Source organism: Spodoptera frugiperda, chromosome 18 (genome assembly GCF_023101765.2).
Source record: "Spodoptera frugiperda isolate SF20-4 chromosome 18, AGI-APGP_CSIRO_Sfru_2.0, whole genome shotgun sequence".
NCBI lineage: Eukaryota > Metazoa > Arthropoda > Insecta > Lepidoptera > Noctuidae > Spodoptera > Spodoptera frugiperda.
The window spans coordinates 10,447,508-10,471,813 of NC_064229.1; the positions used below are offsets into that span (position 1 = coordinate 10,447,508).

At 36.1% G+C, this 24,306-nt stretch overlaps 2 protein-coding genes across 2 annotated transcripts; one reads left to right on the plus strand and one right to left on the minus strand.

Moving 5' to 3' along the window:
* The first annotated feature begins 3,051 nt into the window (after positions 1 to 3,051).
* LOC118278117 (uncharacterized) lies at positions 3,052 to 4,321 on the plus strand. Its single transcript, XM_035597194.2, has 2 exons — positions 3,052 to 3,216; positions 3,882 to 4,321. Exons 1-2 carry the CDS (start codon positions 3,189 to 3,191, stop codon positions 4,283 to 4,285), a joined length of 432 nt encoding a protein of 143 aa, XP_035453087.2. The 5' UTR covers positions 3,052 to 3,188; the 3' UTR covers positions 4,286 to 4,321.
* A 4,739-nt stretch (positions 4,322 to 9,060) lies between these two features.
* LOC118277927 (alpha-soluble NSF attachment protein) lies at positions 9,061 to 23,792 on the minus strand. Its single transcript, XM_035596948.2, has 6 exons — positions 23,569 to 23,792; positions 21,079 to 21,275; positions 14,060 to 14,139; positions 12,911 to 13,096; positions 12,036 to 12,209; positions 9,061 to 11,470 (listed from the first exon to the last, which is right to left on the minus strand). The coding sequence occupies exons 1-6, from the start codon at positions 23,658 to 23,660 to the stop codon at positions 11,321 to 11,323; spliced, it is 879 nt and encodes a 292-aa protein (XP_035452841.1). The 5' UTR covers positions 23,661 to 23,792; the 3' UTR covers positions 9,061 to 11,320.
* Between the last annotated feature and the right edge of the window lie 514 nt (positions 23,793 to 24,306).

Genomic DNA, 24,306 nt, shown 5'->3' on the forward strand with positions numbered 1-24,306 from the left:
TAAAGCTGAAGAGTTTGTTTGTTTGTTTGTTTGAACGCGCTAATCTCCGGAACTACTGGTCCGATTTGAATAATTCTTTTTGTGTTGGATAGTCCATTTATCGAGGAAGGTTATAGGCTATAGAACATCACGCTATAACTATTAGGAGCGAAGAAATAAAGGAAAGTGTGGACAAAACGGGGGAAATTATTAATTCTTAAGGGCTTCCGTTGCGTGCGCTGCGAAAATGGTTCAAGATACGAAAATTATATATATGAAAGAATTATTCCTCTTAAAATGATCTAAAAAAAAGTCCGCGACAGTATATGTCTATCTTTTAGGATTAACTTACTAGAATCGTTTTTATGGTAATCAAACTGGGTCGAAATTAATGCATTATTTGTTAAAAGTAATATAACGAAAAAATATTAATCTTTATCGAAATAAATGTGTTGTTCATTAAGAGTATTTAATTGTGAACAAAATTGTCTTTGACATCACTAAACTTCAATAAACATCTTAGAAGATATTACAATTTTAAAATATCTCCGATATAAAATTCGCCCGCGCCGCATGATGTGCGAAACACGACGCTGCCAGGAGGAGAGGCATTGTTTGGGAACGACGCGGAGCCTGGTGTAACTATATTCAAAAAAATTATAGTCTTACTAACGAAGTAAAACATTTTTTGATCATTGACCATCGAAAGACTTTGTTTACAGCGTAGAATGGTAAAAAAGCGGTTTACCACACGCCCAAATTTTATTGTGGCTGTCTAACAAAGTACAACCAGATTCTACGTATAGTGCAATAATATCGGCTGAAACATTTTACAAACAAAAAAATCCAATTCTTCAATTTATTGTCATAAAAATATGATAGGGTATAAAAATATGGTCCTTAATGATTTCATAACCTTGCGTCACCATGTATGAAAGAAAACATTTGTTCTAGAAAGTACTCTTTTTTTTTTGAGGGGGGAAAATCATCCATTTGCTACTCCTGCCTTGGGTGAAGCGAGAAGGAGTGTAAAAATCACCCCGTTCTGATTTGAGCCGGGGCCCCGGTAATCTTTTACGTTGTCTGCAGCACCGGATCGGGCATCAGCCCTATTGGGTCCCATCTGTAGTAGGCCTGGCTCTTTGAGGCGCGCACAGAACGCGACGCACGGTACGCACGGATCTGGTTTTGATCGGGCGACGAGCTACTCTTACTCGCCGTCCGCAGACCCGCGCTTACGGTGGCCGGGGATCGTTACGCGATCCTCGACGCCCGGAGTGTCTTCTGCGGCGGCTGGGGCGTGATGAGGATCGTTCCCTCACGCGCTCCGCCTCCTCCTTAGCTAGGATGACTGCTTCGCAGAAAGGGGAGACGGCGTCTCTTTCCCCCTCGCTCCGCACCTTGGACTGAACTAGAGCCGGACGTGAGAGGTTACCGTCGCCATTCACATCCCTAAGGACATGGCAATGCTCAGCACATGCAATGCACACCGCCACTGTATGCTCCACCATATCTTCCGGGCGGTCCTCGCAATGACGATACCCAGACGAAATGCCCGGGTGTTTCCTCCCACCGAATTCGAAACAGGTACCAACCGAAACTTCCGTGGCCGGTAAGTACCTGCGTCAGGCGGTAGGTGAGGACGCCGTGACGCCTCTCAAGCCATTCTTCAAAGAGGGGACTTACCACTGCTATAACGCGTATGTAACGAGCCCATCTAAAAAGTACCCTAGGAATTTTATTTCTGAAACACAAACCGGGGTGGCGGTTACCCAACCTATAGGCGCAGGTTTCCGGAAACAGTGGAAACACATATAGTATAGAAATGAGTGTGGATTGTTCCTTATAATCATAATCCAGTGCTATCACGAATTTTCAATGCACAAATTAACCGTGGATAACAGCTATAATTAATGAAGCTGAGATAGTTGTTTGTAAAAATAAATATAATGCCTAAAATAACTATTCCACGCGGACGAAGTCGCGGGCACAGCTAGTAATAAGATAAACATTTATTTTCAAGATATTTTTCTCGGAAATTGGTGCAAAAGAATTCTGTTTAAAGTTGCGTGGACGAAGTTGGATGCAGAAGCTAGTTTTTTAATGAATTTTAAGTAGTTTATTACATCTACTTTGACGCAGGTAGGTACGTAACTATCAAAAAGCAAATAAAAAAACTACCAATCTACTCTTTTAATATCTATCAAATAACAATTCTTTAGTAAAGCGATCTCAGTCATTTTCAACTTTGAAATAGCATTTTTTTCAAGCCCGCCACAACCTCCCATATCGCATAAAACACCGGAACATTGAAGTCCGGCGCGTCCCAGGGACATGAATGACTGTCTTGGATCCCGCAACGAAATAAATCAGAAGATATTATTAGAGAAGGAAAAAGAAGTAGAAATAGCATTCCCTAATAATTAAGACAGTGCAGTTGCTAACGCTATGCACTGTCTAAATACTCCGCGCCTGTGCCCAAGTCAACAAAAAGCCGACTTCAAAAACCATAACCTAAAAACTCTGTCTCTCTGTGGACAACTTAACGAGTAACTGGGGCTCCAGCTCGAAGCAAGAGTAGAAACGGGGTGGTTTGTCAGTCGTCTCAAGCACGACGCAAGAAGATACTAGATCCAAGTGTGGGAGAGCCCTGCTTCGGCACGAATGGGGCGGCACGACCGGAGTGATACCACGGCCTCACAGAAAACCGACATGAAACAACGCTTGCGTTGTGTGAGTGAGGTTACCAGAGGTTCCCCCTTCCCAATCTTCCCAATCCCCGATTCCCGAACAACAACCCTCAAATTCCTAACTCCCAAAAAGCCGGCAACGCACTTGTAACGCCTCTGGTGTTTCAAGTGTCCATGGGCGGCGGCGATTGCTTACCATTAGGTAATACGTCTGCTAGATTACCGGCGTGTTTCATAAAAAAATAAACATGATAAAGACACCTTATTCGCTGCAGGCTGACCCTGCTATGATGGATTTTTTTTTTTCACCATTGAAGACCCATTCTCAAGGATACCCGCTGAAGCAATTAAAATTAAACCTTTTAACTAATTAATTGAAGTTTTATCACCAAATCAACGCATGTACATTTGATAATAAACATTTTACTACTGATTGCTAATTTGAAGGAAGTAGTTAAGATAAGTAGGTAATTGCTATTTGGTTCGTACATGTTCATTATGTAAGTTTAGCAGAGAAAAATGTTTCGTATATACATATTACTGTGTGGTAAGATTTGTTTTTAAAAAATATAGTAATTAAGTTATACAACAGAGGCATTGAAATGTATATTTATCTGCGCATTGTTTTTATTTCAAGAATACTATTCGATTTTTATTTTTTCTTATGAAGTATATCTAGAATATAATAGAAAATAATGAAACACGACGTTCTGTGCTTCAAAGCATTATGTAGACAAATTATTAGGCAAGTGATAACCTGCCGGGGTCGCAGGAAGGTCACCATTATAAGTACCAAGGTACCTGGCTCATTAAGAAAGGGTTGGGGAGGTTTTTATTCAGTTGGTGGTTAGACAACCAAGGTTCAGTACGAATGGGCCGACTCGACCGGAGTAATACCACGGCCTCACAGAAAACCGACGTGAAACAACGCTTGCGTTGTGTGAGTGAGGTTGCCGGAGGACCAACAAACCTTAAATTCCTAATACCCAAAAAGGCCGACAACGCACTTGTAACGCCTCTGGTGTTTCGGGTGTTCACGGGCGGTGGCGATTGCTTACCATCAGGTGATCTGTCTGCTTTTTTACCGGCTTATACCATAAAAAATATTGATTATTATAGCCAAAACATTACGGGAGACAAAAATAGGTACTCATAGGTTTCCCAAACTCTTTATTTGGAATAATATACCGAAATAGGTACTTAATGTTCCAGGTCTTTCTCTAACCGAAGCCTACTCAGTCAAGGTCTCAGGTCAAATGGAGCTGGGCACCAAACTGTCGAAGCTGATCGTAGACTTGTACAAACAGTTAGAAGAGAGCGGGGTAATCCAGGCACAATATATAGATGACGATTTTGTGAATAAAAAAGAAAAACTTGAAATTTCACAAGAAAGCGGCGTAAAAGAAGATACAGACTTTACCGACAAAACAAGACAAGAAAAGAAACATAAGAAGAAGAGAGATAAACGTGTCGTGCCTTCGTATGATCAAGGTCTCCCTGTCCTGGACAAAATGGTGAAGAATGATTTGGAAAAACTCCACCTGTACGGCTACCATAAGTCCCCGGATAAAGACGGACAAGATCTCGGGAAGCCTTTGAATAATGTCCACATATAATAATTTGAGAATAAAGCGATATACTATATAACGATATACATAGTTTATTTTTAACTTCATATTCATAAGTAGTTATACAAACCTTTGCCAAACAGGGGATGTACTATGCTAAATAGACAAAAAAAACGCTCTGTAATGTCTAGGCATTTTTCGAACCCCCAAACCCCCCCCCCCTTGGCTACGCCTATGGGTCCCTGTCATGTCTCGAAACTAAACAGGCTTCTAGAAAGATATTAAAAAAAATATTAATAATGATATTCGTTTTAGTGTTGCTTGACAAAAATATAAAGAAAAATATGTGAACACAGGCACATAAAGCTATATGTATCTGTTAGACTTAATTATACAGTTTCAACCTTATTTTCTTTAGAAGAAGGTGTAATTTTAAGTGTAAATTCTATATACTGGCCTGTAAGTTCCTATTTATTTAAGATGACAGATAACCTCAACTATAATGATAATTTGAACTGCATTTACCTCACTCAACGATCCTTATCTACACTTCAAGGAAATAAAAAACATCTTTAAACATACACATTTGAATTATAATAAAAAAAAACCTTTTGTTATATCTTTAACAATACAATGTTAGTGAATTTAAATAAATACTTACGTATTTTGGTCATGTAAGGGGTAGGTAGAGGTGATTTCCAACTTTTTACTAGTTATGTTAAGAATTCCATGTCATAGGAGAAAAGCCTATTGTCGTATACCTTCAAGAAAAGAGCATACTTCTTCTTAAAAGGCCGGCAACGCACCTGTGACTCCTCTGGTGTTGTAGGTGTCCATGGGCGGCACTGATCGCTTACCATCAGGTGACTCGTCTGCTCGTTTGCCTCCTATTCCATAAAAAAAACCTAAGTACAGTATTGGAAGCAAGTATAACGGGTCACACATAGGAGCCACTCCCACACTCTCACTTAGTTTTAAAGTCAATTCCAGAGTGTATACTATTAGTTACAATTTTCAAAAGGCTGAAAATATACCCAATACTCATCACTTGATCATCAATGCAATCGTTAGTAGAATTAAATTCATAAACAAGTGGAAGTTAAAAAGTTAATGAATGCAAAGTTGCCATAAATAAATAATGAATGCAAAGTTGCCATAAATAAATAATGTATCAGCCTGGCCCGTTATTCTAGTGGTAAAGGTACCTACGATTACTGACATCATTACATTTATCACTGCAGTTTCATAATTCAAAATCAAAATATTATTTAATTTATTATTTAATTTATTGCAATCCAATTTAAGTACATAATTTTTTTTTTGTGGGGGGAAAATCTTCCTGTGACTTCTCCCGCCTTGGGCGAGGCGAGAAGGAGTGTCAGACTCTTACTGACTAAAAACCACCCCGTTCCTTCTTCTGCTTTTCGAGCAGCTCCGGATCAGATTTAAGTACATAATACAATATGTTTTTGCAAGATAATTTAAGCAGGCATAATAAATATCGATATAATAATAAGACAAGAAGTTGAAAATGTCACTAATAAAATATACAAACAACATTTAAATACCGGTCATGAAACAAGTGTAAAATTAAGATCAGCATCAAATCATACACAAAATACAAGTCAAAAATTAAAATACATGTCAAATCTATACTATTAATATATATATTATATATAATATTATAAAGCTGAAGAATTTGTTTGTTTGTTTGAACGCGCTAATCTCCAGAACGACTGGTGCGATTTGAATCATTCTTTTTGTGTAGAATGTATGTAGCTAGTCAAAAAATAAAATTAATAATAATATAGACTCGAGTCCTCTTCGCAGCAACAACCACGATTAGCACACAAGGTGCAGTAAAGGCTCTCCCACACAGGCGCGTTATTTTATTATTGGTAGCGATATTGCGTCCCAATTCCTTGCACATAGCTGCGTTTTTATCGTCCGATATATATGAGAGAGCGCTATTATCGCAGACTAGCTACTTCTGCGCGGTTTCACCCGCACTGCTCGGTTCCTATTGATCGTGGCGTGATGATTTATAGCTTATAACCTTCCTCGATAAATGCGCTATCCAACACAAAAATAATTATTCAAATCGGACGAGTAGTTCCTAGGTTAGCGCGTTCAAACAAACAAACAATCAAACAAACAAACTCTTCAGCTTTATAATATTAGTATATTAGGATATAGAAGTATAGTGTGTGTATGGTCGTTTGCGTCCTGATACAAAACATTCTAGAACACATATAGGAATATCGCAGGACGTCCTACGTCTTGCGGCGTTATTATCGCAGCAGTGTGTGTGGGGGAGCCTTAAATCGAAATATTTGGCCCTCACAATACTTACTACTGAAAAGTTCTAATTATAACGAACCTTGATTTCTCTTTCAATCATGAGCTCTGTTTAGAGCTTTATCTGTTCTCTAATCCAACAATAATCTATAATATTTTACAATCACGGGCCAAGCTTTGGTATGAATGGGCCGGATCCACCGAAGTAATATCACGGCCGCACAGGAATCCGACAAGAAATAATGCCTGTTACCTGATTAAGCCATGAGCCAAGTTAACATAATAATTCGTGCATCATTTTTGTTTTGTTGGATTCGTCTATGTCTTTTTTCTCCACCAGTGATATATTATGAATTATTTCGTAGCATCCGTTGGATCCAATAGGGACTGTTTCTTCTGGGACAGAGTTTGTTGTAGTTTTGCTTTTCTTTCATTGTAGATCTTGGCTTACAGGAGTTTAAGGTGGGGTTACTCCAATAAAAAAACCGTTTTATTTTTTTGTATTAACACTTTATTTTTTACATTAAACGAATATCAGTGTGCCATACAATGCGATACATAACTGGCGTTGCTATGGTTACGGATAATTGCGAAACTTTAACTCTAGACTGTATCAAAATATGCCACATCAAAGACAATAACATAACCAAATATAATTACTAACGAAACATTGTGATTGGTACCTTTAGTACGAGTTTGCTTTACGTATAGAAATAAACAACAGCGCCTTCAGCAGTCTGATTGGTTAGTTTATTCGAGCCGGCCAATCAGAGAGCCGAACGAAACATCTCTCATACAATTTATTTTCAAAATACTGAGTAAATTGAGTCTAATTCAAACGATAACTAGAATAGCTAGAATTATAAATAAATGTCAAAGAAAAAGGAATGATAGAAGCGAATCTCCATAAAACTTTAGAGTTCTTATTAAAATTGTAAGTAAATATTACAATAAGGAAAAATGTTTAATTATTATTCAAACTCAAAAAGTAACGTAGGTATTTGTAATGTCAAATGTCACCCAAATCCGTTCACTAGGTTAGTATAATATTCAAGGGATTGATTTAATACAAATACTTAAATATTCATGCACGATACATTTTTTATACCACAGACCATGAATAATTTAACCACTTATCCGTCTATTTGAATTAATCTTCTATAACATAAAAATTAATCGGTAAGTATCGATACATCGATATTATTATAATCGATTCTACTAGGTAATTACTTTTTTGTCGGTCTTGATATTGTTCGAAAATGATTCTTGTTTAATAAAAAAATTATAAATATGTGCAGAAAACAATCCAAGGCAAAACAAAGTTCGCGATATTATAAATGCAAATATTTGTGTTGATATTTGAAGAGATCGCGATGAAATTTGGAACTGGTGTATTTTATGGTCTGGAATAACACATACGCCATAATACTCAAACGCTACTCAATTTTAAGTTGTACTTAAATATCGTGTTAACTCTGTCATTTTATAAAGAATTGATAGTGACAGAACTACACTTGAGAGCGTCTTAAAATTGACTAGCGTTTGACGTATTCGGGCAATAGACTTTTTATCCTACGGAAATGCGGACGAAGCCGCGGTCAGAAGATAGTAACAAATATATGCAGAAAAACTTCATAGTCGAAACAAAGTTAGCGAAGTAGGCTAGTTTAATTTAAAATAATACATAATATAAAAAACATGTTAATAAATATATTTTAATGTCTTACAAGATGTGGCATATTCCATAGATAATTTACCAAAAATGTAAGCCTAATGTTAAGGCGAATTTTAGACATTATTCAGTGAACCTCTTACTATTAGGTAATTAAAACCTGATTCTTTGACTACCGTACGATTTTACCTAGACTTGCGCTTACGACGAAACGCAAGTAGCGTAAGTTACCTTAGCTAAAAAATTCGGAAGCCGCTTATAACATACTGGTCACACTATGATTTGTTGGGACAAAGGGCAGTGACTTGCGACAATATAAAGACTGATGTCAGACGCGCGACAATTTTGTCTTCAATTTATCATTTTCCTTAATGTACGTAAAATTTTGATTTATTTTTCTAAATCATAGTGTGAACGCAGTATTTTAACTTTAATGCAGTTATGTTAGGTGCCTTATCCCTTGGACGCTTCATTAAATTTGATTATAATGAAAGTTTTCATTTCTACTTTAACCAGATGGCGCCACTATCGTTTTAAGTCTCCATGGAGCTATAAAAGTTGTTTGATAAAGTTGTTTCTAGTAAATTATTTAACTAGTGATGAGATTGAAGCTTATTAATCAAACAACGTAACACATTTGTATGAGATTTATTTAGACTTGCAAATATCATAAGATGGAAACTTTCACTATGTCCATATTTACTACGAAAACCTTGAATAGGACACACAATACTACCTTCTTCAGAAATCAGCTCAATACTATTATGTATCACTTAACACCCATCATAACCACATCAAAGCCCAAACCAAAACAAAAGGGTGAAAGTAAAAAAAATAAAATAAAAAAAGGAAATTAAAAATATAAAATTTATTAACGAAACAAGTCATTATTTACAACAACAAAATAAAATGTTATAAATATTATTTATTAAATCTAAATGAGAATAGGCCCCATTACATTATGCTGTTAATGGGAAATTAAATTGACCAGTGGTATTGCCAATCGAAAATGTACTTAAAGTACTTGGAAATATAAGTCATATTTCGAGGGTAAGTAATAGATTGAAGTGATTGAACATGTTACAAGCGATTTTGACTTCTATTGCTTTAATCATAAGTTGAATGAGAACTGTAGCAAGTTTTCATCTATATTCATAAAGGATAGAAATCAAAATTGTTTGATTGACTGTAAAAAGATATAATACACTCGGCGTCACAAAAATCGCACCTCTTTAAAAGTTCCCTTCATAGTAATTTTAACCCTATTAATCAATGGCAGACATATGACTGTAAGGTATCATTGGAAAGGCAATTCATTTAAGTTTAAGAATAAATCAATGGATTTGGTTTTTTGTTTACCAGGGAATAAAAAAGCAAGCAAATGCAAATGGTTAAAAAGTTACATTTTATTTTATCAGTAATAAACAACTTAAAACCTAGTGTTACCCTCCCTAGCCCTGATGACTGCTTCCATGCTTTCTCTCATGGACGAATTAATGTGACAACAGTCTCTTGAGGAATGTTATCAATTCCATTCTGAATATTTTGACAACATTTTTTTAACGTTACGTGCTGATGAGATCTGTTGTGTTTAGGAATTCTAACTGTTGTTAATTTAAAGGTCGTTAAACGTACTTTCAATTGATACCAATATTAATAATGTGTAATGTACTCGTTACTGGCGGGACATGTTTTAAACTTACAATTTTTCAAGAGGTGCGATTTTTGTGACGCCGAGTGTAGTATCATCTGATACTCTTATAGGCAAAAACGTAATGCTGCCATAATGTGAACTTCAAAAGAGATTGCAAGCCCACAAAAATCTCACAATAATATTTTAACCTGGCAATACCACACAATCAAACAAAAAATTTAAGAGGGACATACTTCTAAAGTTATTTAAATCAATAATATATACAATAAACCACTCCGACCTCACAATACAAGAAAAATAAATATAAACAAAGAGTATATAATCAAATAAAGTGTACTGCGTAAATTGGAACGTTACGGTTTAAACGTACAGATTAGGAAAAAAATGTTTTTCGTTAATGATTTTACTCCCGACTTATATCCTAAGTATATCGACTAAATCTTGAATACTAAATAATGGTGTCCATGTCACACTATTTAACAATAAAAAGAAAAAGAATTATACGATCAAAGTCTAGGAATGTAAATGCAAATTAATAACGTTAGAATATTCATAAAATATACGTAAAATCAACCAATAATAGAATAGTATTCATCAAACACAACAGCGTGGTTCAATTTCAAAGATTCGCAACACGAAACACGACTACACTCGAAGAGAGTCTAACGACAACTGACGCTAGACTGAGAAAAGTTGAGGGTAGTTTGGCCATTAACATCAATTCGAAATTTAAATTCTTGGGAACTAAACTAGCATAAAACCGCCACATAAACTACTCTCCTTTAACCGCTATCAGTCAACATTTATATCAATTTATTTCTACGAAAAAAAAACTAAGTTTCTGTTAAATAATGTGACATGACCACTGGTTTGCCTAACTTGTTACATTGAAATAGGCATAATGAAATATTCTACCGAGTTTATGATAAAAAAGGAAACATTATATTGCCCGTCGCCGCTAACCGTTATGCAAGCATTCATTGAGCATCGATTGCTTCGATCATCCATTTATACTCTGTGGACATCCATAGACAAAATTATGACAACGTCAAAGTGACAGCTGTCAGAGTTGTTTCGGTCTTTTCAAATTTCCATGTCGCGTTTTGATTTTGACATGCCAATTGTACTTTTCGCATCATTTTTAAAAGAAATACAAAACAGAAAATTAAAGTAAACTTACGTTATATTATTAGAACTGACAGTTGGACATACATTGATTTATTCCCCCATAAAAACGAATTCGATCCTTTAATACATGATATAGGTAACTAAACGGGTTATAGACAACGCATGTTGTAATCAACTGTCAATAGAAAAGTGGAAGATTCTGATTTTAAACGTCAAAAATGTTGCCAATGGTAAAAAAGGAAGGTAGAATTTTTGAAGATAGAATAAATGAAATAAGGCTTGCCACTCACGCTACGCATACGGGTGCGGCGGGCATAGACGTGCGACTGACTCAACGCAGGTCGGGGTTGTCGTTGATCTGTTTCTTAATGCGCACGAGCATCGTTGTATACCACTGATCCAGTCGAGATATGCTGTCGTAATTCTTCACTGCCTCGGTGAACGCGTCTACGTTCTGCTCCTCCAAGTGCTCGATCAATTCCTGCAAGTACAAAAGAAGAAAGGTTCGAGTATGAAGAAAAAATTTTGCGGCTACTAAAATAGAAGCCTGGCTTTCTATTTTACTAAAACAAGTCAACATCCTACAACAATAAAACTTACGACTGCAACGGAATGTACTCAAACACGTGTATGTTCATACTTTTAAGAATAAAATAACGCTTTTCTCAATCTAAGAGATGATCTTGAATTTTAAAGCGTGTTTTTATCATAGACCATTTTAATGACAAGAGTGGCCTATTCATTACTCCGCAATATATGTTCTTGACTTGAAGTAAGTACAGAAAACGACAATCAAGGGTATTTGGTGACGATTGATGATTTTAATTTGGGTTCAGCCATGATCGTCCCAGTGCAGGGCAAGGGCCTCCCTCCAAAAGGAGGATTCCTTCCACTTTTCTCTGTTTAAAGCTTTTTCAAGCTCTCTTTAAAATCAATCCTTGTCATAGAAGTCGAGTTCGTCCCGCCGTCTCCTTTTGTGTCTGCCACGACGTCTGAGGACGTTGAGATGATGATGAAGGGAAATATAAATAATTATTATAACTAACCTTAATCAGTTTACACTCCCTAGTATCAGCGAAGGCGGGGTAGAGGCCGCAGTACTTCTCGACGGCATGCTGAGCGTTCAGTATGTCCACACAGAGGTGGCAGAGAGCCGCGCGGAACATGTACTCCTTCGCGCTGTACTTCAGCAGGCTGTTGTCTAGGGACGACTTGGCGATCTGTGATGGAAGGAGGAGAATAAGTTATTGAAGTTCAGAAACAAAGCTCTTCATGCTTTTTTTATGTGAATAGGGGGCAAACGAGCAGACGGGTCTCCTGATGGTAAACGATCAGCGCTGCCCTGCCCAACACTAAAATAGTCAAAGGTGCGTTGCTGGCTTTTTAAGAAGTAAAACGTTATTTTCTTGAAGGTATGGTCGTATCTGGACCGGAAATAAACTAATGCTAATATTGTTGTTCTGCAGATAGTTGCTTCTGTATCGTATGGAGTAATTTAGCAATAGGTGCAGATCTAGTATTTGTATTAGAATGTTTTACTACAAAATAGTTTCGATCCCTTAAACTCTTCCCAAGAAGTAGTTTCGTTCATCTGTGGACGTCTTCCGCATGACAAGAAATATCTCACTAAACTCTTTTTTCTTTTCATATTCACATTGTAACAAAATAATTGGTTGTTTATTTGCCGTCGGTAGAAGGTGCCTTAGAAGGACATTAAAAGACTGATGACTACTCATGAAGCAAAAGAGGTATATAAGATTTGTAGGAATTATGTAATTTGTATTAATAACAAGAATATTATCTTGATCGTCTGAAATCACTGGTGCTAATCAAGGCACTTATTTCTTAATTAACTTGACAGAGAAAGCATGTTTTCTTCTCCAAATGCCTAATGATCACTAGGAAGATACTGGTACAATACCTGTTCATAGATCTGGATGGCCTTATCGTAGTGCTCGAGCTGTGCGGCGTACTGCGCCAGTTTGAGCATGCACTTGTTGGCGGAGGAGGTGGACTCCTCGCCGCGGAAGTAGTCGGCCGCCTGCTCGTAGTGCTGCATCGCGCGCGACAGGTCCACGCACTCCGTCTCGTACAGCTCTGCTATGTTCTGGAAGTATAGTAGGGTGTTGGTGATAAGTTAAAGAGTATATAGAATTATATTCTATATTCTGGGGTTTGCTAAAGTAAAGATTGCGCTAGGAAGTGGTTTGTTAGTCAAAAGTGGTAACTGCGGCTACAGTTCCAAACAAGCAAGGGGTTTCGGTTTCAATGCAGCGGTCACCGCGGAAAACTGCGTTTACCGACATTTCTTCCTTGCCAACATTAATTTTCAAGGACTAACTAAAGTAACTAACTTATCACTCTCCTTCCTCCTAGACAATAATAAAAAATTGACAGAAGAATAATGAATTTCCTTAACAAAAAAATAGTATTTTTACAAGAATATCATATCAGTAATTCTTAGTTATTATTTAATCATTTTCTCCTTACACAACACCATATTCCATAATCACTGTGCGAAATAAAATAAAAATATCCAGTCTAGACATCCATCTTAATTATCTAGAACTCAAAACGTGGTAAACTACTTATTAAAGACAGCAAGGCCAAGTTCTGTGACATCACACGAGTATTAGACCAGTGCATATCGCACGCGCTCATAAATCTGCGGAAACTAGCCTCAATGCTCCAAGGTAACAACTGACTAATACGATGAATTAGGCAATTATTGTAGCTTGAAGATAATTAGAGTGAGCGCACATTTTGCATATTACTGTAGGTAATTACAGAACATTACACAAGCTTTGATTTTAGTCACATGTAAATGTGTTCGTTTTCAGCAAATCGTAGTAGCATTGTTATAGAAACCTGTTATATTACCGATATTTGTGAATTTTAACAAAATAGATAATATTATGTAGATTCTGTTCGTGGAACTATTGAAATCCACAATTTTTCTTCACACTAAATAGATAGCGGGCCAACGTCAACTCATCATCAAATATAAAAAAAAACAATGAAGTAGTTTTGAGTGATAAGTATTGAACGACGTAAAATAGAAAATATTTACCTGATGCTGTTTAGCAGCGACAGTGAATCTTCCCATGTCGGTGTAGATCTCAATCGCTTTCAGGAGACAGGAGACAGCCTCTGCAACAGAAGTTTATTCATTAAGTACAGTTCAACATTATACTAAGCGGGCGCAATCTTGAAAGATAAGGAACATTTAAGTTCTGGAATAAAATGAGGCCGAGTCAAAAGTTTGCGTATAACAAAGATTAACCCACGTTTGATGCTTCGGAACTATCATTATCAGTTATCTAAAACCTTAAAAGATTTTCATATTATATTTTAGTATAATTATGAAGAGGACCCAAAATAACTCCCTGTGGAAGCCCTACTTTGTAAAATATTTGTTGTCATGGAAACATCTTAATCTTTTGCTATATATTAATTTACTATCATGTAATGAAATTGCAATTTAATATTTATCAACTTAGATATAAAGATTTGAAATCTATAAACTGCCAAATCATGGCGACAGTGTCGAAAGCTATAGTAAAGTCTAAAAAAACTAAACAAAATTTCATTTATGCTCGCACTTCGATTGTACTTACAAAAAACTTCTAAAATACGCTCAAAATACTGATTAGTAGTTGTACGTCGTAATCGAGTAAACAGATTAGTAGATAACCACCTAGTTATCCCTAACCTTGATTGCTGATCATCTGTTATCAGTACCAATCGCAATGATAAGGCTCAAGTGATGTAATGTTTGGATAGATAGCGGTGTATTGGCCAAATATATTGTGGATTTTCACCCTAGTATTTACGTTTTACGCAATAAAGATGAACATAGATACGAGACATTTATTTTTCAGACGTGTGTTCATTAAAATGTATGTAGAACAGTTCTTAATAATAGAAGCGAGCTTGCGAATTCCCATAAACAGAATTATGACTCAATAGAAATGTAAATGAAAACCCGGTATGAATAAAACCCTATAAATATGAAACATTTAATCATAACCTTAATTGTAGTTCTAAGGAAACTGGGTTATAAGAAAATAAATCATGTTAATGGATAACAGGAAAATTTAAAGCAATTTGCGAGGAAAGAATTGGAACAATACCCAGAGGGGAATATACCCCCTACTGGGTTACTGTGAGTATAATCTGTAAGGGAAAATATTGAGGTATATTTCCTTGTTTTATTGGAAGAAATGATGTTCTGATTTGTTGACTTAAGTACGAAATGAGATTCTTATGTGAATATCCGACTCGGATAGTGGCTTTCTGTTACGAAAATATTTGCTCACGTAGTCTCGATTTAAATCGAAGCTCGTCGCCATTATTTAGTACTGTATACATTAATCATAGTGGTAACTTGACATAACCACAAGACAGCTGCTAAATTGTTTTACAAATTGTGTTTCCTGTGACATAATTAGTTACAAATAGAGGAGTAACTAAGGCTAAGGAATATAGGCTGAGCAATATTCGCACACATTTTAATTGTGTTATGCCAATAAAGTACTACGCCAGTTGGCAAGTGTCCTGCGAAGCCTGGTTTTATTACAACAATAGGCATTTCGGTTTTGGCAAGATCATTTTAGGTCTAACTTATATCAAAACTAATTTTTAAGGATAGAAAAATTGCCTATCGCGTTAATCGGGTTATGATTGAAAATTCGGTAAGATCTGAAATTCAATACCCAGCAAAGCAAGCAACGGACAGAGATATATTCGATTTTAGATTTGAATATTCTCTGTAGTGCTACGAACGTGAGTATATAGAAATAGGCTCGCACTATTACATAAGCCAGATTACACTAATTATTAACGAAATCTGGGCAACTTTAAGCCAGAAAAGTCCTGATATTTTGCGAAGAAAACTATGAAACTTTAGAATTTATTTAACTTTCCAAAGAAAATTATTGTCAAAGCAACTTCTGCTGTCATTATGGCGTGACAACACCAATCTGTAGTTCTAAGTTTTCTAACTTGGCAATAACGATGCGGTGGAGTTTACCTAACTTAATAATAAGAATGTTCGGAACAACGCCATGTTGCTAGTATTGCTCTTCCTTTGATAAACGAGAAATAAATAAAATAATTAGAGAATACATGGACAGGATATTTTTGATACGACTGATTTTTTATGGTATAAGCCGGTAGACGCCTAATGGTAAACAATCATCACCGCCCATGGACACTCGAAACACCAGAGGCGTTGCTAGCCTTTTGGGGGTTAGGAATTTAAGGGTTGTTGGGGAAAAGGGGTAATTGGGTCTCCGGAAACCTCTCACAGAAAATGCAAGCGTTGATTCACGACGATTTTTTGTGAGGCCGTGGTCGAACCGGGCTATTCATGCCGAAGCGTGGCTCTCCCACACTTAAAACTACTTATTTGGACATTATTATACTAAAACTACTTTACACAGCTATGGTAATAAAGATATTGTTAGAAACTGTTTGTAATCAAACCGCTAATGTGGTTTTATGGTACCTACTGGGATAACCATATAATTATTTAGTAGCGTGCGCTTTCTGCATTTAGTTAGGTGGTACTAACGTAGTCCTAGTAAACACAATACATTCGAAATGACGATAGCATTTATTGATTATACCGGCAAGTCTAGACAAGATCATTCTAGAACAAAAAACCAAAATGAATCTAAGATGCTAGGTTCATTCCCGAATATTCCATTCCCATTCCCATGAGAACACATGAGACAGAAAAAAGAAGTTCAAAATGTACAAGTAAACGACAGTTTGGCAAAGGTCCAGATTCTACAATATGTACAGCTAGCATACATAGGCTGTATCCGGATTTATACAGACATACATACATTTATATGTAAGCGAGTTTCGATATAGGCTACGGGAATAAGGTTTTATCTAGCAAATACTGATATTTCTACCAAACTCAAATGCGAAAAAAAAGTAGTTTCCAGCCATCATCGTCCTACCCCAGGGCCTAGGCCTCCCTACTCTTCTTTCACTCCTAAATAATAAAGAATAAGGCGAAAAGAAAATTGTTTGTTTATTTACTCGTACAAAAAGCGAGTGAATAAATCAATTGATCAGTTTCTTTATTTCCTATTGATGCTGGATGTGCACGAGTCCTATCCTAAGTAAAAAAATGGTATCGGAGAAAGAAAGTATTGGTAGGTATATACCTAGCTAGCGGAGCCCCAGTAATATTACCGGGGCTCCGGCTCAAAGCAGGAGAAGGAACGGGGTGGTTTTTAGTCAGTCAGAGTCTGACACTCCATCTCGCCTCACCCAAGGCGCAGGAGACATTGAATAACTTTTACCCCTCAAAAAAATATGTTCTGGAAAAAAATGGTATGATATAGTAGTAAATTAACTTAAATACGCACGTCTAGGTTTAACCTTTGAGCGTGTCAGACTGCGCGATGCGACCCTTGAGACCCATTTCGTTTAAAATGTTAATTAATTTTGCAAAACGCACAACTTATTTTTATTATAACCTAGCTACACCATAGACACCCGAACGATTAGCTAAAATAAAAACCGATATCAGTCATTTAACTCTTTAGGTAAATTAATTTTCAAAAAAAGTCAGATAGATTATGATTTCGATTTCGAAATTCGGAAAATCTCTTCGTGAAACATAATGCATTCAGAAACACATAAAATAAAAATTAAACATGCACAATTATCTCTGCCTACCCACTAGACTAACACCACATAATTATTGCTACTGCAATACAATTATAACACAAACAACGATTTCCACTCAACATTATGAACCATGTTGACCATAGAATATTCAATGCTAGGCGCATAGACAATGTCTAATGTCTATAATTCAGTCTAGACCGAATACTCCATTTGTATTGATTTTGTAAACTAATGCCTTTTATAATATTTACCGACCACTTTCTTTACGATGCCAGAATAGCTGCTTCACGTTTATAAACACGCTTTGAATAAGATATTTGTTTCATCCTACGGGATTCATTTGATTTATTAAAGTTACGTATCGTCTTTTTGTTATGCGGTTTGTTTTATTGTAAAACTTTTTTATTGTAATGCTACAAAGTTGATGCAGATTTTTTTTAAGAGGGTAAAATCGTTAAGTGTGGTTTATCCATGCTTCGGCACGAATTGGCCGGCTCGACCGGAGTGACACCATGGCCTCACAGAAAACCGACGTGAAACAACGCTTGCGTTATGTTTCGTAGTGAGAGTGAGTCACCGGAGGCCCAATTACCCCCTTCCCAGTCTTCCCAATCCCCGATTCCCCAACAACCCTTAAATTGCTAACCCCCAAAAGGAAGACAATGCACTTGTAATGCCTCTGGTGTTTCAAGTGTCCATGGGCGGTGGCGATTGCTTACCATTAGGTGATCCGTCTGCTAGTTTATCGGAGTATTACATAAAAATATCTCCGTCTTTGGATGAGACGAGAAGGAAAGTCAGACTCTTGCTGGCTAAAAACTACCCCATTCCTACTCCTACTCTTCGAGCCGGAGCCCCGGTAACCCGAAAGGTAGCCCGCGGAGACTGATATGCTAGGCACACCCATCCCCTACGTTTGTCCAGTTCTGTCTACCTCTTCATTGAACAAACTGACTTTTATCTTTACACTCTTACTTAAGCAATTGTTCTCGTCTCGTCAATCCCTTTAGTTCATTTAAAGCCTTTACAAATAGCCTAATAAGGCATTTAGGTCACCAATTCACTGTTTAGTGACCTAAATGCTGCATACTCTTAGTCAAAAAAGGGTGATGTTATAGACGGTATGGATTAGATTAATTTGTCACATTTTTTCTATTTGTTATCAGTTATATCAACAGGCTCTCATTAAATCATTAACAGCCATATAGTATGAGTATAAACTGTATAAAACACAGTGGAGCCCACAGACTGTGCTACTTTAAACGAGATCAATATCTTATCACGCTACGCGACAGCTACCACTGTATATGTGGTATATGTATGTTAACAGCATGTTAATGATACCGTATCGATATAAGCAATTATTTATACTATATTCAGTGTTTTCATCAATGTCATTGAAGCTAAACAAGTGCTGAAAATGTGATGGAAGTTAAAACTGAACTGGCTCTCTTATTGATCCAATTGAGTATCTCAACCAATCAAAAATCTGGCGCCTCAAAAAGCCAGACTACCACAGTTTGGGCCTAGTAGGGCCGATGTCCGAGCTGATAAAGTAATTGGACGATTACCCTAAAAAAAAACCCTTGTAAAGATGAAGTGTTTAATAAAGCTGATCTATTGCCAAACACGACACAATTTCATTCTTCGTCAAACAGCATTAATACACCCAAATCAAATATTGCTGCCAAAAGTGCGTGCCAATTATTTGCAAAAACATTACATTATCGACACCATAGGTCATTAAGTCATTACAACCATCAGACTTGACAACCGAAACCTATAAGTAATAATGGCCAGATAACTGACAAAATGAAACGGGTTAAAACACGAACAAAAAAGTAAACACTCCTCTATGATAGAGCGGCTTTAAGTGCGACTGCCCGGTGACACATTCCAGACTCAGTTTCGTATCCTAAACCTGGATTTATTCTTAAACAGCTATCAACCACTTAAAACTTGGGACCTAACTGGGATCCCCCATCCGCACTGCAAAAGTGCGAGGATTATGGCAAAGCCTTCTCTTGAAGAACTTGGGAGACATTTGTTCAACAATAAGTCTTCCGGGTGATAACCAACGTCTTTCTTATGGAATAAAAATCTGTATATTAGTTTTACTTACTATCCAGTAGCAACAAAGCAATTTTATTATTTTATGGTATGATATTTGTCTCGAGACTGAAGAGTGACATAGGCGACTTTGTTCCTTTGACTACGCGGGCGAAGCTGCGGTTACCAGCTTGTTAGTTAGGTATATTATAATACCCTATCGCGGTTATTGAACCCAATACGATGGACAAATACATACAGTGAAACATAATTTGCGTATCGGTTTTCCATAACGCATGTCCGTCTGAATTAGTTACCTCGGACCGAAATTAGCGATCCATTGGAGCGATGTCAGTTGATTACCAAGTTAACACATGTGTATGTTAATTACTCAAAATTGACGTAATTATACGCTCAAAGGGAAATGTTTGTATTCATTATGTGTAGCTAAAATCCAGCAAATTCAACGTAATAGTCGTACATCAAGGATTGATGAATTTTAATGCAAAATTATTCTCTAGGAATTATAGGTAAACTGTTCAACAGTCACTATTGTGCCGTGTTATGATAACAGAGTGATAACCTCGAAATAATTTTATGTTTAACTCGATTCGTTGAATATGTAAATTAGACTTTCGACACACAACACAATGTTAATTTTATCACTCACTCATTGGCCCTTTAAAAGACTAATTTTAACAAAACGGATTTTTTTGCAATGTCATTGGGCCATTACTATGCTAACGTCTTGGTTGGCTGAACTGACTTCCTAAAGGTGATATTGTGTGGTTAATGACTCGACAGAAGTTAAAATAGTATTCAAAAAAAGCTAAAATAGTCTGACAAAGATCTCTTTGTTTGAGAAAAAGAATTTCTGATTTCTTAATCAATATTCTCTCCTTTCAAAGGTCGTCTGGTTGTAAGTGACAGGTCCAACGACTTTGTCACCTTTTTAGATACTCTTTTCAAGTTAGTTTCTGTAAAACATTGTTTAAAATAGAGTTTTCTAGTGAGTCGAAAGTCAACCGCAAATGATGAACTTTGGTTTCTACCGAAAAAAGCTTCCATTTTTTCAGCTGGTATTTTTTTACGGGTTGAAAGTGGACAGGGCCTCCAGTAACCTCACTTGCACGGAGAAATACAATACAAGCGTTGTTTCATGTCAGTTTCTGTGAGGCTATAGTATTATCACACACGATCGAAACTCATACACATAAATAAACATGGTAAATATCCCGATTCAAATTTAATGATAGTGTTAGTGACCATGTCAGTTTAAAAACTTATGAGGCCCTAGTAGTTAATTATCTGTCTAGTAAAGCTGGTCCATTCGTGCCGAAGCACAGCTATTATATAGTATTAAATAGGTACTATGAAAACTTAACTTACCATTGGGATCACACTTCTTGTAACAATTTGAGGCGTCCACATAGTTGGTGGCCGCGTCGTGGCGGACGCCTGCCTTCAGGTGGAGGTTGGCTGCGGCGCAGAATGCCTGACCTGCCTGCGCCCATTTCTTCGCCATTTTGAACAGGTTCGCCGCCCGAAGGTAGCAGTCCACCGCCTCTTCGACCTTCGACGAACCACTGTGAAGAAGGTTGGTTATTAGAGGTATTGGAAGACTAAGACACTAGGTTGATTTTTGGTCAGTAGTTTGACGTCGGTTTTCTGTGAAGCCTTGGTATTACTCCAGTTCGATAATTGGGGAGATTCATGCCGAAGCATGGTTCTCCTACATTAACTTTAACTGTAAACATCTGGTGGTGTTAATGTAGACACCTATGACCATTTAGAATTAAAGGATGCTGTAGCTGAACCCTTGATGACTCAGGATTTGTTCAAGACAGGACTACCTAATTTGGAAAGATTAGAGTAATAGTAAAATCGTTAGAAAAAAAAGAACCCTTCTTTTATAGGAATAAAATTTAATTTCTGAGAAACAGAACTCGTAAGATTCCATGGAACAGACATTAATACTGTTAGCACATACATAAGGCTCTAACTAACAAAGTGTAAACACATACTCATTGAATTCAGTTTCAAGGTTTGTTTTTAAGCAAATGTACACAATATACATATTACATAATTTATTATGTAAATGTAAAATAAAATCTCTTTTGATGCCAACACTATATTGTATAGAATATAATCTATAAATACATATTAATTTATTAATATTTACCGTGTATTGCCAATGAAACTTTTTTTGAAGAAGACAATTAATTATACATTCTCTATTCAAAGTCTAGTTTATAAAATTGGTATTAAGTTCGCCTTATATACCTGTTTCATCAAATTGTGTACATTAAAGTCTAAATAAATCAATCTTACTAATATTATAAATATGAATGTTTGTGAGTGTTCGTTAATCAATCATGTCAAAACGGCTGAAGGGATCAGGATAAAACACAGGGGTAGATGAGGGTCTGGAATCACACATAGGTTACTTTTTATCCTGTGGCAACAACGGTTGAAGCCAGGGACAGAAGCAAGTAACTGATACAAATGAAATATTCATGAACTACCAAATATTCTTGGATTGTACAGTGTGTGACACATGTAAAATTGTGTATCACAGACAGAATTTTCATTTTGTTAAGAAATGAGACCTGAACTCATTAACTAACAATAAGTTAATATGACATCATACATAAGTCACCAGTCACTCGTGCATAACTCTACCAACACAGATATTTGCAAAAACTTAGTCATAGTTGTAGATAGAATGTTAAATAAAGAAGATAAGATAGTATCTTACATTGGTTACACAATATTGAAGATATTGGTTTTCAATATTGTTAACATCCATTGGGGTGCAATGATTACAGTGGTGGCAGGAGTCAAGTTGAATTGATTGTAACTGAGAGAAAAATAATGATATTGGCTTTTTAACTGACTTCTGTATGTATGTATATTTGTGTGTGATTATCTCGTGTTTGGCTGACCCGATTTTAATGTTGTTTTCGGCATAATATTTTTAAGACACAGGAGGTTTTATGTTAATTAACTAATTTAAAAAAATTGAAGTTCGTACTTTAACTTTCGGTGGTGATTCTCCTTTTTTTAAGTTTTTTTATCACTTAAAAATTATTTTATTTTTATTATTATATTTTTGTGATGTGACATTTCAAACAGATTTCTATTCTTATTCAAATTGAATTGAATGACAAATATACAAAAATAAAGTAGGTCTTGGTATTCACTTTCCTATTAACTTTCTATTTTATCCTCAAAGTATAGAATTTACCTAAATCAATAATTTACCTCTAACTATTGAAAATGAACACACTAGAAATGTAATAAGGTCTAAACTTGGTTGAATAGATTAACAGTTAGCCCACATCAGCTGATTTCATTCTCATAGGATCATAATCTTAAGAATTTTGCATTATTAATCATAGTTTCATTGTATTTCTTCATGTCATACATGGAATAAATACTTGAATATCATAGAACATGTTGTGCATGACTTAGAGATTACAGAAGTGTACTTTTCTAATACAAATCTCATATTTTGACAGTGAATCATAGTAAGTTGGTAATTTATCATATTTAATCATGTTCAAACAGATTAATTTTATGCATCTAAAGGACTCAGTGATTGATTAATTCCTTGAAAATACATAATAGAATATTATTACCGTGCAAAATTGCGAATACAATTCACGTCAACAAGGTACTTTCAATTGGAAAAAGTAGACATTCAGAATGTACAACAATGAAATTAGATTTTTACTAAGATGCTACAATATTACGAAATTCGAATGCGTCAATTAAACAGTAATGACTAATACAGGCCTATATAAGGCTGTAATGAAACCCATTAAGTCGTAATTGTGCCAATATCAACAATATAATTAGAAAACTCATTGTCCTCACCCGAAAAGTGATCCAAAGAAAGTTTTCGAAGAACTCAGCTTCTTCTCCGCCTCGGCCATTAATTGCATAGCTTTCTGTTCGTTATCTGCCATCTTAGTGGCTTATTTTAACACTATACACTACAAAAACTTTACAAAATCCTATTGAATTTTACAATTTATTGACAAAATGTCGTCAGCGACTTCCAAGGGAAAATCCGTCGCTGTCATCGATTGATTTTGTGTTGCTCGCACTAAAAAAATAAGTAATATGGCTGCGTTCACACAATACGTAAAAGAGTGCGTTCAAGTTGTTTGACTTTGGAGTTTTGTTTTGGTATTTTTATAGTCAAAATAATTTCATTATAAGTAACCAAAGTCATTTACATTTATAATAACGATTTCATTAACTTTATTAACTGCCACGTTCGCCGAGTGGTTGCAAGTGCGACTGCCGGCCAAGGGGTGTCGGGGTCGATTCCCGGGTCGGGCGAAGAATTACTGGGCTTTTTTTCGGTTTTTCGAAAATTTCTCAGTAGTAGCACGGAGTCTGATACATTATGTGCCATAATGTGCACCTCTGCCTATCCCGTCGGGGATAAAAGGCGTGACGTTATAAAAAAATTCAAACACAATATACCATTTGTTATGTTATAATTAATAACTAGAATAAATATTATATTTTTTCTATATAACAAGATTTTGTCTCTGTGTGCCAGCAGAACTCCAAATACATTTTAAATTTCTTGTTGTAAGGAAT

What these genes read in the sequence shown, in the direction of transcription:
- LOC118277927 (XM_035596948.2), bottom strand. Translation starts at nt 23,660, where the DNA reads ATGGCAGATAACGAACAGAAAGCTATGCAATTAATGGCCGAGGCGGAG. An exon ending in CAAGAAGTGTGATCCCAATG is followed by an intron (nt 14,140 to 21,078) that starts GTAAGTTAAGTT and finishes CTTCTGTTGCAG; the next exon opens with AGGCTGTCTCCTGTCTCCTG. An exon ending in TCGCTGCTAAACAGCATCAG is followed by an intron (nt 13,097 to 14,059) that starts GTAAATATTTTC and finishes CTATACTTCCAG; the next exon opens with AACATAGCAGAGCTGTACGA.
- LOC118278117 (XM_035597194.2), top strand. Translation starts at nt 3,189, where the DNA reads ATGTTTCGTATATACATATTACTGTGTG. An exon ending in TATATACATATTACTGTGTG is followed by an intron (nt 3,217 to 3,881) that starts GTAAGATTTGTT and finishes TTAATGTTCCAG; the next exon opens with GTCTTTCTCTAACCGAAGCC.